We start from the raw sequence: 17,428 nt of genomic DNA, 5'->3' as shown, positions 1-17,428 counted from the left end.
TCATCCACCTCTTGAGAATGTTGCTCAAATCATCAGCCCAGTACTAAAGGTATTTATACCTCTCAGGCCTGGTTTGATGCTGGGTTATATTATGAAAGGAATCACAGTACATCCTTTTTTGTCTTGTCTTAGTAGGTGAAACTTTTAATTTCCACAGGAACATCATCATCGTTTTTATAAATCATCATCAGATGCCTAACCCAAACATAGACCTAACACACAAATCAGGCCTTGAGAGCCTACTAGATATTGCAGGAAAGAAACATACATTTAAAATGATAAATGAATAATGGATGAAATAAAATAAACAAGTATAATTCAAATAATAAATTAAGTAAGTAGATTAAAACACATCAAAAAGATACAGTATCAGTATCAGTAGCTCGATCATGCAGGTGTCACTGCATTCAGACAAATCCATATATGCTACACCACATCTCCTAAGAAGATGCCTGACCAGCAGCATAACCCAGCATTTAGTCAAGCCTTGAGAAGAAAAAAAAAGTAAATGAATTTATTTTTAATAATAATAATGATAATAATAATAATAAGATATATATAAAGAAGTTAATTAATATTCTATATAAAAAAATTGTTGTTGTTGATAACATGATTATACATAATATATATAATGATAATAATGATGACAATAATAGTAATAATGTTAAAAATAAAGAGAAAATAAAATATAAAAGAATAGATAATTCAATATATAAAAATTATAATAGAAAAATAATAAATTAATAATAATAGTAATAATGTTGGGTTGGTTTTTTTTAATACACAGAAGGTGAATGATTGAAATTTAAAAGACCCTCATATAAGAATCAAGTGCCATGACAATTTATTCAAGTGGAAACCACATGGCATTGACTGTTCCTGGAAAAAAAATATGGGAGAAGACTGTGCGAATGAAATAAAATTCCCTTTTTTTCGAAATGCTTTCGACTGAGCTTCTCTCCCCTTACTTGTTTCGCGATTTGCTCTTCAAGTCAGTGAGTTGAAAAAACTGCGTGCATCATGGCGAAACATCCGCTTCGAAGACAACGTGACAGTTGGTAGAAGAAAATACGGTAGGTGGACGGAAAGTTTTTCTTTAGTTTGCGACATAGTGATTGTCAACAGGTCGTTAATCTCCAAACTTGATTTCTATTTGCGATTGATTATCTGTGATTAGATTGTGAACGTCAACTTGTTTCCTGAGCTGGAGCGACATGAACAAGTTTCGTTTCGTTCCTTGTGGCTTGCTTATCCGGTCAGTTAGCCCCCAAGGCTACTGTTCTAATATATTGATTATTAACTGTCTGTTGGGAAGAGCTTGACATTGAGAAGGAAAGCTAATAGGTTGTTATATTTACTGGCAAGACCTTACTTAGGCCTGTGGCTTGGTAAGTGACTTTAAAGTTAAAGGGTAAGTCGGTCAAGACAAAAAGCATGGGAATTTTACATTTAGGACCAGACGGTTTCTCACACTTAGGGTATAATTCTATAAATGAGGGTATAATTCTATAAATGATGCATACACTTTGGGTGTAAATGAGGCATTCTAAAAACATGAATGAAAAGTGATCATAATAATATTAACAAATTAAGGGGAAAAAAGAAAGAAAAGAATGTCTGCAAGGTATGTTTGTGTGGATGTGAACATGCATTTGTTGCAAACTGATGGTTCAGTGGACTTTGTAAAACATTCTGACTCTGAGACACCTCGATTACAGGATACTCATAAAGCTGTGATGATGTCATGCTTATCAGCTGATGTTTTGTAATGACTACATATTAAGAGCATTTTTATCCAATTTTCAACAAACAAACAAACAAACAAAAAACAAAACAAAACAAAAAACCATGTACTCAGCAAGGTGTCATTGCACAAAAGAAAACAAATTCTATAGATGTCTGCCATGTCTGGTGAAACATGAGACTACTTTTAGAATTATCAGTTTACAAGAATGTGTTATTACATTCTGTGTGTGTGTGTTGTGCATTTGTTTGTGGAGAGCTGTATCACTATCACCAAGTTGTTAAATTGCTTATCCTTGATCTGATACCCATTGCTGGTGATTTGCATTTCATTTGTTTATAACTGAAAACTTTTGGCCATCCTTGTTTAGGAAGATGAGAAAATAATTGACATTGGCTTTAGTTTTATTATTGAAGATCATCTTAAATTAACAAACTTTTTACAATATTGTTGCCAGTGTCTTGTTCCTATCATAGCTGAATGAAATTAAAAGGCAAATATGTATATACCTTTGTTATTACTGTTATGTTGCAGGTATTTCATTGTTTATATTAGCAGCTGATGACTTGAAGTTGAACTGTCAGAAGATCAACAGTGAAGAACGAATCTTGAGTCTGTATAGTAGCCATGGAAGAGAACAGTTCTCAAGATAGTGACCATGAAGAGGAAGTTGATGAAGAGCTGGAAGCAATGCTGTACAGTCAGATACACTACGACAGCCAGGACAAAGGGGACCAGGAGATGATTACATCTGGGAACAGTTTAAATTCTATCATTGAAAGTCAGCCTGTCTTCACTGTTACCCCTATGAAAGTGGATCATTCCAGTGTATCATTTAAGGATTCAGTTAAAAGTGCAAAATTGGCATCTGTCAAACAACAATCATTGTTCTTTGAAAGTATTGATTTTGACAATGATTATCCAACCACAGTGACTGGCAGTGATAGCAGACATGATAGTGGCGTTGTTTGTGTTCAAAATGAATCCACCACTCAAGGAGAAACTTCTTGTCATAACCAGCCACCAGATATAATTTATGTGGGTTCATCAAGTCCTGATCATGGGGATTCTGATCATAAACATCATTTAAAGACCCCAACATTTGACATGGAAGCGGAGTTGGGAATTCATGTACCCCTGTGTAACAAGAAACGCAACAAAACAAAGCATAATCAAGACACACTAGTGCAAGCAGTCAAAACATCAGCACCAAAGTTGTCAGAAACAAAAGCCGTAGCTGTGACCACAGAATTTATCAAGATTGATGAACAGTCTCCTCAAGCAGAAAAAGATTACAGAAAGACTTTGAATCGGCTGCTAACAAGCCAGACTAGCTCAAAGAAAGTAGAAGGCAAAAAGAAAGTAAAAGATGTTGTTGTTATACATTCAGACAGTGCTAGCACTAGCAATAGCTGGAGTGAAAGTGGCAGTGACTCATCAAGTGACAGTGAGAGTATGTCAAGTTCTGCATCAGACTCAGAGAGTGACGTGGAGATACTGGGCAGTGCTGGTCCAGATCAGTCTGACAAAGAGCCTGTGCAGGATTACAACTGGAATGTCAGCCTCTCTGACCGCCAGACCATAGAGAGAATTGAGAAAAGGTCATCACAAGGTAAAGTACAACAATACCAAATTTCTAATGTTAAGGTTATGAATCATTCTCAGAAAGTGCACTTTTGGTCATGATTGCCAATTATTATTCTGTTGTTACATTTCTTTGATTTCTTTCAAATAAAATGAAACTTTTCTTTGTCCAACATCAGCAGTTTATCCCACTGCATTTTGGCGTGTAGGTTTGGTCTTCAGTTCTTGAACCCAACTTATTACAACTTATTACTGGTGATTTGCCATCTGTAATGTCTGAGACACAAAATTCAAGCTGTAGCAGGAGATATTATAAAACAATCAACAGTAACTGAGTAAGTAGTACATGTATGCAATAAGTGTATGTATTGTAATGAGTCACTGTAACTTTATTACTTTACTTTACACCAGTTACAGCCATAAAATTTTGCCAGCTGAATACTGAATGCAAATTATTATATACAATTTAAAGTGTACATGTATAGAACAATTGTGCCACCGTACATTACTGGCAGTATGTTGCAGTTGATGAATCAAAGTGGAAGATCAGTGATGCAGATGTGATACCAGTGAAAAATCCCAAAACTTCAAGATATTATTCCAAGAAGGACATACGGTGCCGCAATTGTGACAAGGAAGGCCATCTATCCAAAAATTGCCCTGTCCCAAAAGTGAGTGCTTGTTTTGTGTGTGTGCATTTATTTGTTTTATACATGTCAGTCCTATCTTATTTTCACTTTCTTCATCAACAAATTAATTTATCATTTGTGTGCATGTAAACATTGTCAGTTTTATCTGGGCTACCACCATTACACTTTAACACTTTCATTTAATGCATAGGATATTTAGTTCTTGATGATATATATATATATATATATATATATATATATATGTGTGTGTGTGTGTGTGTGTGTGTGTGTGTGTATGTATGTATGTGTGTATGTATATACTAATATATATATAGAGAGAGAGAGAGATTTTAAGACTTTGAAAAGAAACCAAATATAGTAAATTATGAACGTTTAATTTTTTTAATAGTATTAGCCCTCATTAAACTAACAATTTGTACATACAATGATATAATCTATATATTGTAATTCTCAAAATTGTCTTTTTTACCAAGAAATGTTCTAACCACAACTGTAGTTTTGTTTTCCCTTCTTCTGCGTTTATGGGCTGCAACTCCCACGTTCACTCTTATGTACGGAGGTGGGCTTTTACGTGTATGACTGTTTTTACCCCGCCATGTGGGCAGCCATACTCCATTTTCATGGGTGTGCATGCTGGGTATGTTACTGTTTCCATAACCCACTGAATGCTGGCATGGATTACAGAATCTTTAACGTGCGTATTTGATGTTCTGCTTGCGTATACACACGAAGGGAGTTCAGGCACTAGCAGGTCTGCACATATGTTGATCTGGGAGATCAGAAAAATCTCCACCCTTTACCCACCAGGCACTGTGACAGAGATTCAAACCTGTGACCCTCAGATTGAAAGTCCAATGCTTTAGTTTAACCATTCGGCTGTTGTCTTTTGTTTTCCCAGTATTTTCTGTAAAATTATTTAGGATTTTGAAAAAGATGTATGGACCATGTAACACCTGTGACCCTCAGATTGAAAGTCCAATGCTTTAGTTTAACCATTCGGCTATTGTCTTTTGTTTTCCCAGTATTTTCTGTAAAATTATTTAGGATTTTGAAAAAGATGTATGGACCATGTAACTAATATTTAAATTTCATAAAACTGTTTTTAGAAAATTTGTGACTTAAAAAAAGGGTGGTGGGTGGAATCTGTCATTTTATTCTACACAGTTTATTAACATCTTTCACTTATTAATGATGATGTTACAATGCCATTCTTTAATTGAAAGTTGAATTAGACATGGAAATTTTATTCTGGACAGCTGTGCTGATGGGAGTTTTGGGTCATGGTAGGGCCACCCAAACTGGGCAGATCAAAGAGTAGAAACAAGACAAATAGTGATATGTGGTCTGCCTGGTTGGCAACCGGGTTAAGAAAAAAAAAGCATTGAAGGCAGTTAGTGGCCCTAAGCTACTGAGATCAAATAAGATAATGCTGCGTATAACTATAACCCTGCTGACTGCAGAGGGGCCATTTCAGGTTTGGAGCTTCTGAAAGAGTCCAAAGGAATAATATGAGAAAGGTCTGTTTATTGTTATGCATTGTTTTCTGTTGTTGTTTTTGTGGGGGGGGGTTGTTTGTTTTTTTGTTTGGCTGAATGCTTGGCTTAGAGACTGACATTAGCTTACAGTTGGGCGAACAGCGAATTGACTTTTTGAGAGCTGTATGATGAATGTTTTTTCCACTGCAACTGGAATTCATTTAGCTTAGTCTTTTGTGAAGAACTAGGAGGCTAGATTGCACTGGCTTTTGGTGCTGCAGCCTTTGTGGCTTGTTGGCCTTTGGGGACCATCCCAACACCAACTGTCCTTGGGCCATCTTAGCAGAAAGATTGGTGATGTAACTTGGGCAAGACACTTTCAACTTAATAATTACTAAATTAGTATAATAAAAATTCTATCTCAGATAGAATAGCTGTTGCCTCCTTAGTTGTTCTGATGGTCATGGTCAGACACAACTATCATACAAATGTTTTAATGTTTTTTCTTGCAGAAGAAGCCCAACTGTGGGTTGTGCGGCATGGAAGGTCATCTGATGAACCGCTGCACCAACCGTCTGTGTTTCAACTGCAGCCAGCCAGGACACAGGGGCTTTGAGTGTCCCCTGCCTAAGAGGCGCTGCTTCGCCAGGTGTTCTCGCTGCCAGAGAATTGGGCATGCTGAAGATGTGAGTGTCACCAGCACTCTCTTTCATGTTAAGAAAAAAAAAGGAAGAATTGCTCACAGGAGCCTCCATGGCATTTGACTTCTGATTCTTTGTTCACCAGTGATCAGGGTTCAAGACCCTTTTTGGGCATGATGTTATGTCTTTTGGAAAAGGCACTTTTAGGACAGGCACTTTTCTCCAGTTTTCCTCACTCCACCCAGGTGTGAATGGGTATCTGACTTCAGCTGAGGAAGGTTCAAACGGTGCAAGGAGGGATTTGTGCCTTGCCTTCCTGTGCCAAGCCCTAGACACAATGGCGGTGAACTCACTGCCCAAAGGCCTTAAAGGTTATGGGATATTTAACCTTTAACTGTTTTGCTTTTTGGTAATGTTCATGCTATGATTACTAGTGATACTGATAGTACCATTTTCATTATTTGATAATTCTCATGGTAACAGTACTAAATGTTTATTGACGGTATATACTAATGTGGTGTTGATAAAAGTAAAATAGGTGGGGTTTTTTGGTAATACTAATACTAGTGATTTTACCATTGTCATGATTTGGTAATGGTTATGGTGACACTACTAAATCTTTAGTGATAGTATTTAGTGATGATAACACTATTAACACTACAGTAGAATGAGTGTCAGTCTGGACATCCATATTTTCTGCAGTGATAAAACTTTCCAGAATGGTATTATTGTCACAGTGGCACTGATTAGGGTCACAAAACATTTGTTTGTTTCTTTGCGTGGTCAGTGAAGGATTTTTTCTTAAAGCTTTTCATAGAATGTTTATATACATTTATGAACACTCGTGTGTTGTGATGTATTTCCTGTTATTTGCCAAAAGACTACAACTAACTTGCTTTGTGTAGGATCTCTTCGGATTAGCATTAATTACATGTTCCCATCACAGTTTGGTGCATTATGAAAAACAGAGTAGTCTACACTATGACTAGTTACTCTGCTGTTATTTAGTTGATAAGCAGTATTTCAGCCATGACTGCAACCAGTTAGTTTCTTTACATTGACAGGAAATGTTACATTGTGTGTGATATAGTTTTGTTATCAGCAGTTGTTGTGGGTTTTTTTCTTCCAACTGTTGAAAATGTGGTTTTGACTGTCTGTATTTTGACTCTTCATTAAGATTTTGATATTTTCCCCTTGTTTCAGCAATGTCCAGATCATTGGCGTCAGTACCACTTAACAGTAAGTTCTTGCTTGTTTTCTTTTGAGACATAATTATTTTTTTTGTAGACTTAGTGGGCCTTTTTCTTGCAATCTTGGGGAGAAATAATCTTTTTGTAGCATTTCAGAAAATATGTACAGTTAAAACATGGTTCCCACATTTTTTTTCTTTTTGGCGCAGAGCACTCTGTCTCAGTGTATGTCTTCTCCTTCTCCTTCTTATTTTTCTTCTAGTTCTACTTTTCCCTCAACTCTGTGAAGAGTCACTGGGGCACAACACGGAACTGTTCACTAGATTCATCCAAGTCTGTTGGTTGTGTGTCAAAGCCTGGGTCTCTGCAAATGGTTTTCTTGTCCTTTCTGCAGTGTTGCCAGTCCATCGTTTTTTCTGTCTTCCCCTCCATCTCCCTCCCTCAACAGTTCCTTGAATGATTGTTTTTTGCAAGGCCATTGGATCTTGTTACCTGGCCTTACTGGCGTAGCTTTCTTTTGTTATCTAATACCAGCAGACTTTCATAAGGCCTAATGTGTGTATGTACATGTTTTGCACAAAAAACAGGGGCCAATCATGACTGTCAGTATCTAAAATATAGGACTTGAACTGTGCTGGCTGCTCCTCGGTGCTACTTAATAGAATATCTGTAGTGCTTCTCTTTTTAAAACTTGAGTCGACAGTTGACTTCAAATCACAAATTCATGCTTTCTTGTGACGTGAATATGTTTAAGTATTTGCCCTTGCCTTTCCGCAGGTAACATCGTCAGAGGACCTGATTCATCGGAAGAGAGAAGTAAACCCAAGAGTCTTCTGCAGTAACTGTGCAGAAGAGGGACACTTTGCCCATGTGAGTAAATTACCATTGTAGTATATTGTTATATGTGCAGAGTTGGTCTGAAAGTTTTAAAAGGTTTTAATATTTTTTATTCACCCACGTGTGCAAACACCTTGACAGCCACCTTCATTAAGTTCAAAAGTCAAGATCAGTGGTCAAGGTCATAATTTGGTGCAATAGCTTTTGCCCTTGGCATGATCTTTGTCAGACTTGATACGATAATAGGTCATTAAAAAAATGAAAATTTTTTTGAAATTTTAGGTCACATGTCAAATATTAATGTCACAGTATGTCATATGAGGGGGACAAAAAAAAAAATCGCCAGGAGTTGGAACTTGCATCCAGTGTTCAAATTTGGTACAATGATTGGTCATAGTGGGAGCATGAGTTGTAACGAAATTTAAGACCAGATCAGGATTGTAACATAGGTGAATATTGTGACCCAACAGGATTGTAACCAAACAGTTGTCAAATAGTAACCTGACATGATAAGAGCTTGTCAGCACAATAGAGCTCAGGCCATGCATCTATGATTAATCTTCATTATACTTGGTACAGTGGTTTGTTATGGCCAGAACCTGTTTGAGTTAGAAGTCAAAGATGAAAATCATAAGAAAATGTTACTTTGAAAAATAAAAGGGGGCACCTGTCTTGATTGATGCCCTCTTTTTTTCTGTAATTCCTAAATTTAAGTTTTCTTTCTTCACACTTGAGTATTAAAGGCTGTCTCTTTTGTGTTTGGCTTGTTGTTTTTTCCCAATATATAAATATATTTTAGGTTAATTTTCATAGATCTTAGCATGCATCTCTCCTTCCCAGAAAAACATTGTTTGTGTCGAGTGGTGGGAAGGGGGAATGCAAAAGTTGTGTCATTGAGGTAACAAATTTTGGTGATGTTTGACAGGCATGCCAGCAAGACAGAATGGACAAGTATATTTTCCCAGGGTACCCCTTCATCACCAGATACGATGTTCCACACCAGGGAGGGAAAGGTAAAAAGGTTTCTTTGGTTAGGGACTGTCCACTTATGTCTGTCTGTCTGTTGACATATGCAGCCTTCAGACCCAAGTTAAAATGGTAAAGGACTTGATTGTCTGAATGGACTGCTCATCCACAACCATCAAAGATTCAGAGTATCCTATTACGGATTGAATAAAAGAAGTTTCCTTTATTTGATTGCTTGTGGGTCATCTCTGCACCATGTGTGACAGTAGTGACTGCACAGTGTGTGACATCAGTGAGTCTTTTTTTTAGTGTTAAACATTTCTGTGAACAATGGAGCTTGTACTGTTTTCTCTGTTTATGTTTTAACTTTGAAAAGATCCGATGATATCCCAATTAACAATGGTGTTGCTTATGTTCATGTGTGTGCATGATCCTGTGTGTTGATGTTGGTCCATGGATCCATGGACAGTGGACCAGTTCCATCTGGGCTTGAGTCAATGAGTGCAACAACTTCGAATATGTGGAAAATATAAAAATGATTTTATATATCTTTCAGCAAAACTCTCAGTTTGGTTGATATTTTGTTGTTGATCAAGAGCAGATGGTTCGAGTTTGGTTTTTGTATTTTTTTGTGAAGTTTCTATTTTTATTGCTCCATTTTTTAATATATTGCATTGTTTGTGTTCAGGTGAGCCTTGGTAGCATGTGCTGATAGAATATTACCTGAAATATTTCACCAACATTGCTTTCTGTTTGTTTGTTGTTGTTTTTTACTCACTTGTGTACAAAAAAATGAGTATGTTATAACCCAGTGTTCAGTTGTCTGTGTATGTGTGTCTGTGGTAAATTTTAACATTGCCATTTTCTCTGGAAATACTTTGTCTGCTAATACCAAATTTGGCTTAAACATAGTAGGAAAAATACATCTTCACAGTCATACCAATAATAGGTTGTACATCTCCCGAATTTAGCCTAATGGCAACATTTCTTTTACTGCCGAATTAAAATAATTTCTTAAATAATCATTGACATGTTTACTGCATATGAATGTTTTAAAGTGGATACTGAATTAACTAGAAAGAACAGAAAGTAGAAATTGAATGGATGGTGTTGTAGTTTCTCTTTGAGAGTCAAAAAGAACTGCTTGTCAAACTTGGATCTCTGTGGAGATCCGCAGATCTATGAAAAACGGACACATATTGCAGTGTCTTTGAGGCTGTGGGAACGTCTCCTTTACCTCGGACTTGAAAGAAATTCTTAAATGCCCGAGATATACCAAAATAACATGATTTAAACGGCATTATCACTTTGATTACCATTATTGATTTATTCCACTAAAAGAACATGCCCAAATAATAATTTTTGAACGTCATCGTTGAACCCACTTTAGCGCAGTGCAGAAAACCACTCGTTCTCGACCTGAACATCCATGGTTCAAATCTGCTTTGAAGCTTTTTTTTTTTTATAACACGATGCTTTATATAATTATAATAATGAATAGAGAACACATTTCAACAAACTGATTTTTATAAGGTTTTTTTTTTTCTTTCAAGTGTGTATCACAAGTGAGTCTTGAATGCCTTGTCTTTCTTGTGTATGTTGTGTAGCAGCATATATTAGACTTCTGTTATTAGACCTTTTTCATCTACTGTCAGTAATCCTTTTCAATAAAATGTTTTGCATGTGCAGATCAATCAAAAAGAGCCAGATCGACAGACACAGAGAGCGAGTACACTTCCAAGGCAAAGAGATTCAAGTCAAGTCATCATCACAAGGATAACTCACGACAGCCAAATGGAAATCAAGCATTGTATCCTCGTGGATCTCGAAATTCAGACCACAGAAGAGAGTCGGGCAGGCATCATCAACCTTCATCGTCGTCTTCACTTACCTTCACTTTCAGATCACAAGAGGAAAGTGGAGAGAAGGGTCAGTCTTCCAGTAACACTTCCAGACCATCTCTATCAATTTACACAAAGAAGTTCCTGCAGAACGTTTTGCCCCAGGAGTCCAATGAGGAGACCAGCCACCAGAGGAGACGATTTGACAGGGACAAACATTTTGACTGGCAAGGGGAGGACAGTTCTCACCACTCAACCAGGAAGTCGCAAAAGAGACAAAGATCCCATGCATGGGAAAAAGATATTAGCAGTTTTGACAGTTCACCAGCACCAAAAAGTAAGTGTTGAAATGTTTTGCTTTGTTTGAATGCATTTGTGTTTTTTGTTGTTGCCCGGCACTCTGAGAATCTCTTGCTGCCTGCAAACCTTTTGCTCAACTTTCTTCATGTTTTTTTGTTTCTCAGTTACTGTACATCATATGTCATCTTTCATTGGCTTCTTAGTATCAGTATCAGTATCAGTAGCTCAAGGAGGTGTCACTGTGTTCGGTCAAATCCATATACGCTACACCACATCTGCCAAGCAGATGCCTGACCAGCAGCATAACCCAACGCGCTTAGTCAGGCCTTGAGAAAAAATAAATAAATAAATAAATAAATATAGATAAAAATTAATCATAATAATAATTTTTTTTTTTTAATAATAATAATATAATACTTGTCTGCTAGTGTGTGTGTTTTGTTGTGTGTGCATGTGGGGTTCAGGTGGATTATAATATATGAATGTAATTCTCGAACAGTTGTACAGTGAATAGAATTAGATTTTTGATGTTAAAATCATCATACTTTGTCAAAAATGTTGCCTCCTTTGTATGCAGTATTTGTCTGATACGTTGATCCAGGCAGGCATTAAAAAATCTGAGGGTCATGGGTTCAAATCTCGGTAGTGGAACCTGTAGAGTTTAGGCAGCAGATAAGTTTTTTCTGATCTTCCATGTGGCTGATATATATGCCAGGTTGCTGTTGGGGAAGATTTGTGTTCAGTGGTAAGGCAGCCATTATTGCAGTTACTTCTTCAGAATGATGAAGAGGTGGGGGTGGGTGTTGGAAGCAACCTGCCCTACTTGTCGGAAACACATCCCCTGCTATGGTTGTTTTACTGTAGATGGAGCTGCTGCACTACTTACTGACTCACTGCTGCTTTCATGTTTTTTTGCCATTGTTTTTTTGTTGTTGTTTTTTTTGTTTTTGTTTTACAGGACAGGAATATATGTATTATTGTAACATGTAACATAATTATATTTTGTGCCCACCACACCCCTCCCATCCCCCCAACCCCACCCCCCCTCATCCTCACCACCTCCTTTTTTTCTTTTTAGGTTATTGTTGCTGTATCTTTGAATCCATACTCTCAAGGGTGAACCTCCGAATTCAGGACATTTTTCTTTCTTGCAATTTTACAGTGAACAGTGACTGTTATTTATTTGCACCAATTTGAATGGCTGACTACAGTACTCTCTAAGCCAAAATATGCCTTCCAGTTCAATTTTTAATTATTGTGAGAAAATAATTCAACAATTTTTTTCCTTTTTTTCTCAGGAAAGAAGGGTTCACAGAGAGGAGATGCATCTTGGGATAGGAAATCCAACACTTCCCGACAGGACTCCCGGGGCTGGGACAAGGGCAGAAGGCAAGAGGGAAGAAGGGTGACAGTAAGAAGTGGTGAAGATGAGAGAAGGCTGACAATTCAGAGCAGTGAAGAGAAGAGAAGAGTGACAGTTCAAAGCAGTGACTCGCCTCACACTTCCCGATCCCCTCATCAAGGCAGAGGTGGTGGCAGAAAGCAGCAGCAACAGCAACACAAGAAGCAGCAAGGGAGGCTGAAGTCATCAGTGTCTCAGCCCGGCTCCTCTGTCCAGGGGAAGGAGTCACTGACGGTCATGTGCAAAAACGGCTTCAGGACGACTGTCAAAACCCTCAACCTTCATCGTAACAATCGCAATGCACACCGTTAGGAAAGTGGTCCGCTGGATTGTGATCATATTGTGTGAAGGTGCTTGCTGCTTGAAATGATTATACTGTGATGTTAGTCCATTATTCCATTTTTTCTTCCGTCTTGTGCAAGGGTTCAGTTTTGAAGAACTTTAAGGGGTGTGTGCTTGTAAGGAGTAATTCTATGCAAACTGCTTGTCATTTTCAATGATCATTCAGCTTCAGTGTACTATTCATTACTTAACATTGTACTTTTCACATTGATGGCATGGTTCAATTTCACATTGTAGGGCTGATGGCATGATTCAATATCACATTGTTAGGCACTTATAATTTTTTATTTTGAAGAAATTTGAATGTACTGATGCAACATTATGAGGGCATATATCTTCAGTCTGTCATGTTAACTACTTCCGTGAACCTGTAGACCACATATAAGGTACAGTGAACAAATGCCCCCATACAAGTTTCTGAATTTATTTCTCTGCGCTTTTTATCCATTCTTCTGTGTGTAAGCTGACCAAAATAGCTCAGTGCTGAACAAAATTGATCCGAAGTTGCGTTCTTTCTGGAAGCAAAAATCTGTTTTTGTTTATGTCATGCATATGATCTCACCTTGATCTGTTTCATTGAGGTGAAACTCACAAGAGTTTGCAAATTTCAGAAGTGTCCTCCTTCTTCTGCTTTCGTGGGCTGCAACTCCCACGTTCACTCGTATGTACTCGAGTGGGCTTTTACGTGTATGACTGTTTTACCCCGCCATGTAGGCAGCCATACTCTGCTTTCGGGGGTGCGCATGCTAGGTATGTTATTGTTTCCATGACCCACCGAACGCTGACATGGATTACAGGATCTTTAACGTGGGTATTTGATCTTCTGTGTGCATATACACACGAAGGGGGTTCAGGCACTAGCAGGTCTGCACATGTTGACCTGGGAAATCATAAAAATCTCGAACCTTTATCCACCAGGCGTCGTTACCATGATTTAAACCCGGGACCCTCAGATTGAAAGTCCAATGCTTTAACCACTCAGCTGTTGCGCCCGTCTCAGAAGTGTCCTTCCCTCCGATGAACAGCAAGAACAGGTAGTCATCATATTTGGGCAGAACAGAATGACGCGAGATATCAACATATTTTGAGAACAAGTGATTATTTTGACCCCAGTTTAAGATAACATTTCACAAGAAAATCATTTCGCAGCTCTTGCGTTTATTTCTTTGGACTCTTCTGTTGGACGATGCCGTACTTGCAGACACCAGAACAAGCTTTCTCAAAAAGAGCTTTCTGTGTGATCACAAAGTAATTTTTTGCAGTTTTTTTTTTTAATTCAGTTTTCACACAGATATGATTGGTGGACATGGAACGCCAGACAGATCACTTTTGCCTTGACCTTGAATCAAGATCACATTATATGTGTGTGACAAGTATTCAGAGACTGATTGATGAACCATGTAACATTTCATCACACTTAGAATTGACTTCTTTTTCTGAAAGCCCTGATATGGCCACGTTTGTAAACATAGAATATGAAGCAAGGTCATTGAGCTTCTGCCTTTCACTTTTTCATGTATTTCTGAAGAATGAGTCCATGGATCTTCAAATCTGAACTGGCTGTGTTCATGTTAAATCAGTGACATCTACTAAACAAGGTCTTTTAGTTTGTTAAGGTCATTCATTTAGGACAGATGAATTAAGGTCACCAGGATAGTGATTGTTAGTATTGATGTCAATCACGTTAAGTAAAGAATATTTGAATCGCACCTTTCAGAATACCCTCTATTTAACTTGCACCTTTTTTCTTTTATTTTTATCAATCTTTTTTTTCTTTAAATCAGTCTTTTTTTTTTTCTCCCCTTCCTTATGTAAGTTATTGCGCACATGCATGTGTGTGTGTGTTTTATGTTTAGTGTAAAGCGCTTTGAGCTCCCTTTCAGGGGGGAAAGTGCTCAACAAGTAACCATTATTATTATAATTATTGTTACATGGGTTGAAAGAGACCACTTTTACACAGTGCAGTCGGCAAGCATCCTCACCAATGCAGCTCAAGTTGTAAGAAACCATTTCTTTTCCAAGGGGGTGCAGCTTCCTTTGCCTCCACAGTTGAAATAGATCATATACTATGTATGTACGAGAAAATTGGCCTTACATTTCCTCTTTTTTTTTTTTTTTTTTTTTGTCTAACAAGATACTATGATGTTTTTTATTCCTGACATTACAAACACCTGTACATAATCTAAAATGCTTGTTGATGCAGAGACTTTACAGAGACCTGTACAAAGTTTGAAAAGCTTTGTTGGTTTTGAGAAAGAGTGGTCATGAATGTTTTATGTAACTTGTAATATTTTTCTTTCATGTAAAGCGCCCTGAGCGCTTAGAGAGAAAGGGCGCTGTATAAATGTACACTATTATTTATTAGTATTAAGACCTGTACCAAGTTTGAAATGCATTGTTGGTGCAGACCTTACAAAAGACCTGTACCAAGTTTGAAAGGCTTGATAATGCAAACCTTAAAAAGACCTGTACAAAGTATAAAATCCAATATTCTTGTTTCATTATGCATTAACTGTATTATTTTTTGGAAATATATTTCAGCATGAAATTCAGGAGTGATACCTGCAAAAGAATGTCTTTGAATGTGAAGTTACTTTCCTTTATCTAAAAATAGATTTTCTGCATACTGTCATGGGTTTATGTAATATCAGTTATTATGTTGCGAAGTTCATGTTACACATGGGTGCTTGTTTTACCATTTAGGGTCTAGCACCAAAACTACCAGTGAAGGTCTAATAGACAGAGAGGAAAAAGTCTCAGTCTAGGAGAAATATTATATGCAGGACATCACTTTCATTTCAGGTATATCCAGACATACATACTGACATGTGCACTCCTTCAATTGAATGGGAAAGTACAGTTTTTTGTCTTTCTTCTTTTTTAATCAACATTTGCAATCATACTTGCATTTCCTGTTACATAATCATAATAATTACAAAGGGACCTTGCTTCCTGTACAATTAATGCACACAGAAAAATCCATACATTCATTCATGAACGAGGCATTTACTTTACACAACTAACATGCCTGCTTCTGCCATTCTTTCAACATGACTGCACATAACAACAGTTTCTCCATATGATTTACTATTTACAATATCATATGCATGAGTAGGTCATTTTTCAAACTCCCACAAGTCTGTCAAAACATAATATGAAAATGTCTACATTCAGTTGCGTCATCTCTACTCATAAAAACTGATACAAATATAACAATGATCAACAATTAAGCAACAGCAAATGCAACAATTCATCTGTGTTCTTCACCATGCTTTTTTAATTACAAGTATTCAGTCTCAAACTTAAACAGAACTCCGAAGAAAAAAGAAGAATAAGGCAAACAATTTAGCTCTTCTGACAAGCAATCAATACACAATCTCCATTGTCCACTCTGCATTCCTCAGAAATCCACCATTTGTAAGTCCACACAATTCATGCAGTATTTAACTACCACCTGTGTCATTCAACAGTGTTCATCTTCTGACTTATTAAGAGATAAAAGATTAACAGTATACACACTAAAAACCAAGGTAAGATCATCAATTGTGTCCGATTATGACCATCAGAACAGCAGACGAAGCAACTGCTGTCCTGATTGTCTGGGCTAGAATTGGTCAGACAGTTGGAGTTGGGATGGTTCTCAAAGGCCAACTAGCTGCAATAATGTAAAAGATAATTTCATGACAAACATCCAAAGGTCTCCAAGTGTTCTTTTCACTTTCAGTTCCTCTTCCTAGTAGAAGTCCTCCTCATCATCAGCTTTACTGCTGGATGCATGCTGGTTTTGGATTTGCTGCTGGCTTCGGTACATATCAGCCACCTGCAACAGGAAAATGATATTCAATGTGTTCAGCACAGGCACGCAGAAGGGAGGTAATATACTGAGGTCACTACACCCAGTCTTGATTTCTCCACATATGCAGGGTAGTATTTTGCACAGGACAGGGACCAGGCCCCTGCGGGAGTCTGCACCAATGGGTTGTAGTATGCTATGTGTAATATGTGTTTTGTCACACACCAGGATTTTTACTCCCCCTTCCACTGGACCTTGAGTGGTTGTCCAGGTGCTAGTCTTTTGGATGAAACAATGAACCAAGATCCCATCTGCACGTAAAACAACCCACAGCAACAAAGGGTTGTCCCTGGCAAAATACAACAGGAAAATTGCACTAACAGTAAAACAAATACACTTGCAAAATACAAGTGGGTGGTGCTGCACTGAGGCGATGCGCTCTCCCTGGGAAAAAGCAGCCCAAGTTTCACAGAGAGAAACCTGCTGTGAATCTGTTGTACTGTACTGTACACTAAGTGGAGGACTGCAGAAGGGAGACAGCTCTGGCTGTTACTGTATCATTTTCTGATTTTGGCTAAAAGTCCAGTTTCCTGACATACAACATCAAGCCAGTACTGCAAAACCATTCTCATCAGCTTCCACACAATTAGATGCAAGTCACAG

General features: G+C 37.6%; 2 protein-coding genes across 2 annotated transcripts in view; one reads left to right on the top strand and one right to left on the bottom strand.

Annotated features, from left to right (window-relative positions):
- The first annotated feature begins 1,022 nt into the window (after positions 1-1,022).
- LOC143287037 (uncharacterized) lies at positions 1,023-15,213 on the top strand. The gene is made up of 9 exons (XM_076595055.1): positions 1,023-1,073; positions 2,279-3,356; positions 3,854-3,999; positions 5,966-6,139; positions 7,298-7,333; positions 8,062-8,154; positions 9,047-9,134; positions 10,777-11,265; positions 12,527-15,213. The coding sequence occupies exons 2-9, from the start codon at positions 2,372-2,374 to the stop codon at positions 12,940-12,942; spliced, it is 2,427 nt and encodes an 808-aa protein (XP_076451170.1). The 5' UTR covers positions 1,023-1,073; positions 2,279-2,371; the 3' UTR covers positions 12,943-15,213.
- A 626-nt stretch (positions 15,214-15,839) lies between these two features.
- Positions 15,840-17,428, bottom strand: part of LOC143293460 (DNA ligase 1-like) — a 64,108-nt gene continuing 62,519 nt past the window's right edge. Inside the window, exon 24 of the mRNA XM_076604339.1 lies at positions 15,840-16,792. Coding sequence (XP_076460454.1) covers positions 16,706-16,792 — 87 coding nt within the window. The 3' untranslated portion in view covers positions 15,840-16,705. The remainder of the gene's footprint in view (positions 16,793-17,428) is intronic.

This window comes from Babylonia areolata, chromosome 1, assembly GCF_041734735.1.
Source record: "Babylonia areolata isolate BAREFJ2019XMU chromosome 1, ASM4173473v1, whole genome shotgun sequence".
NCBI lineage: Eukaryota > Metazoa > Mollusca > Gastropoda > Neogastropoda > Buccinidae > Babylonia > Babylonia areolata.
Note: the sequence above shows the minus strand (reverse complement) of the source record. Positions and strands in the feature narration are given on the sequence as shown.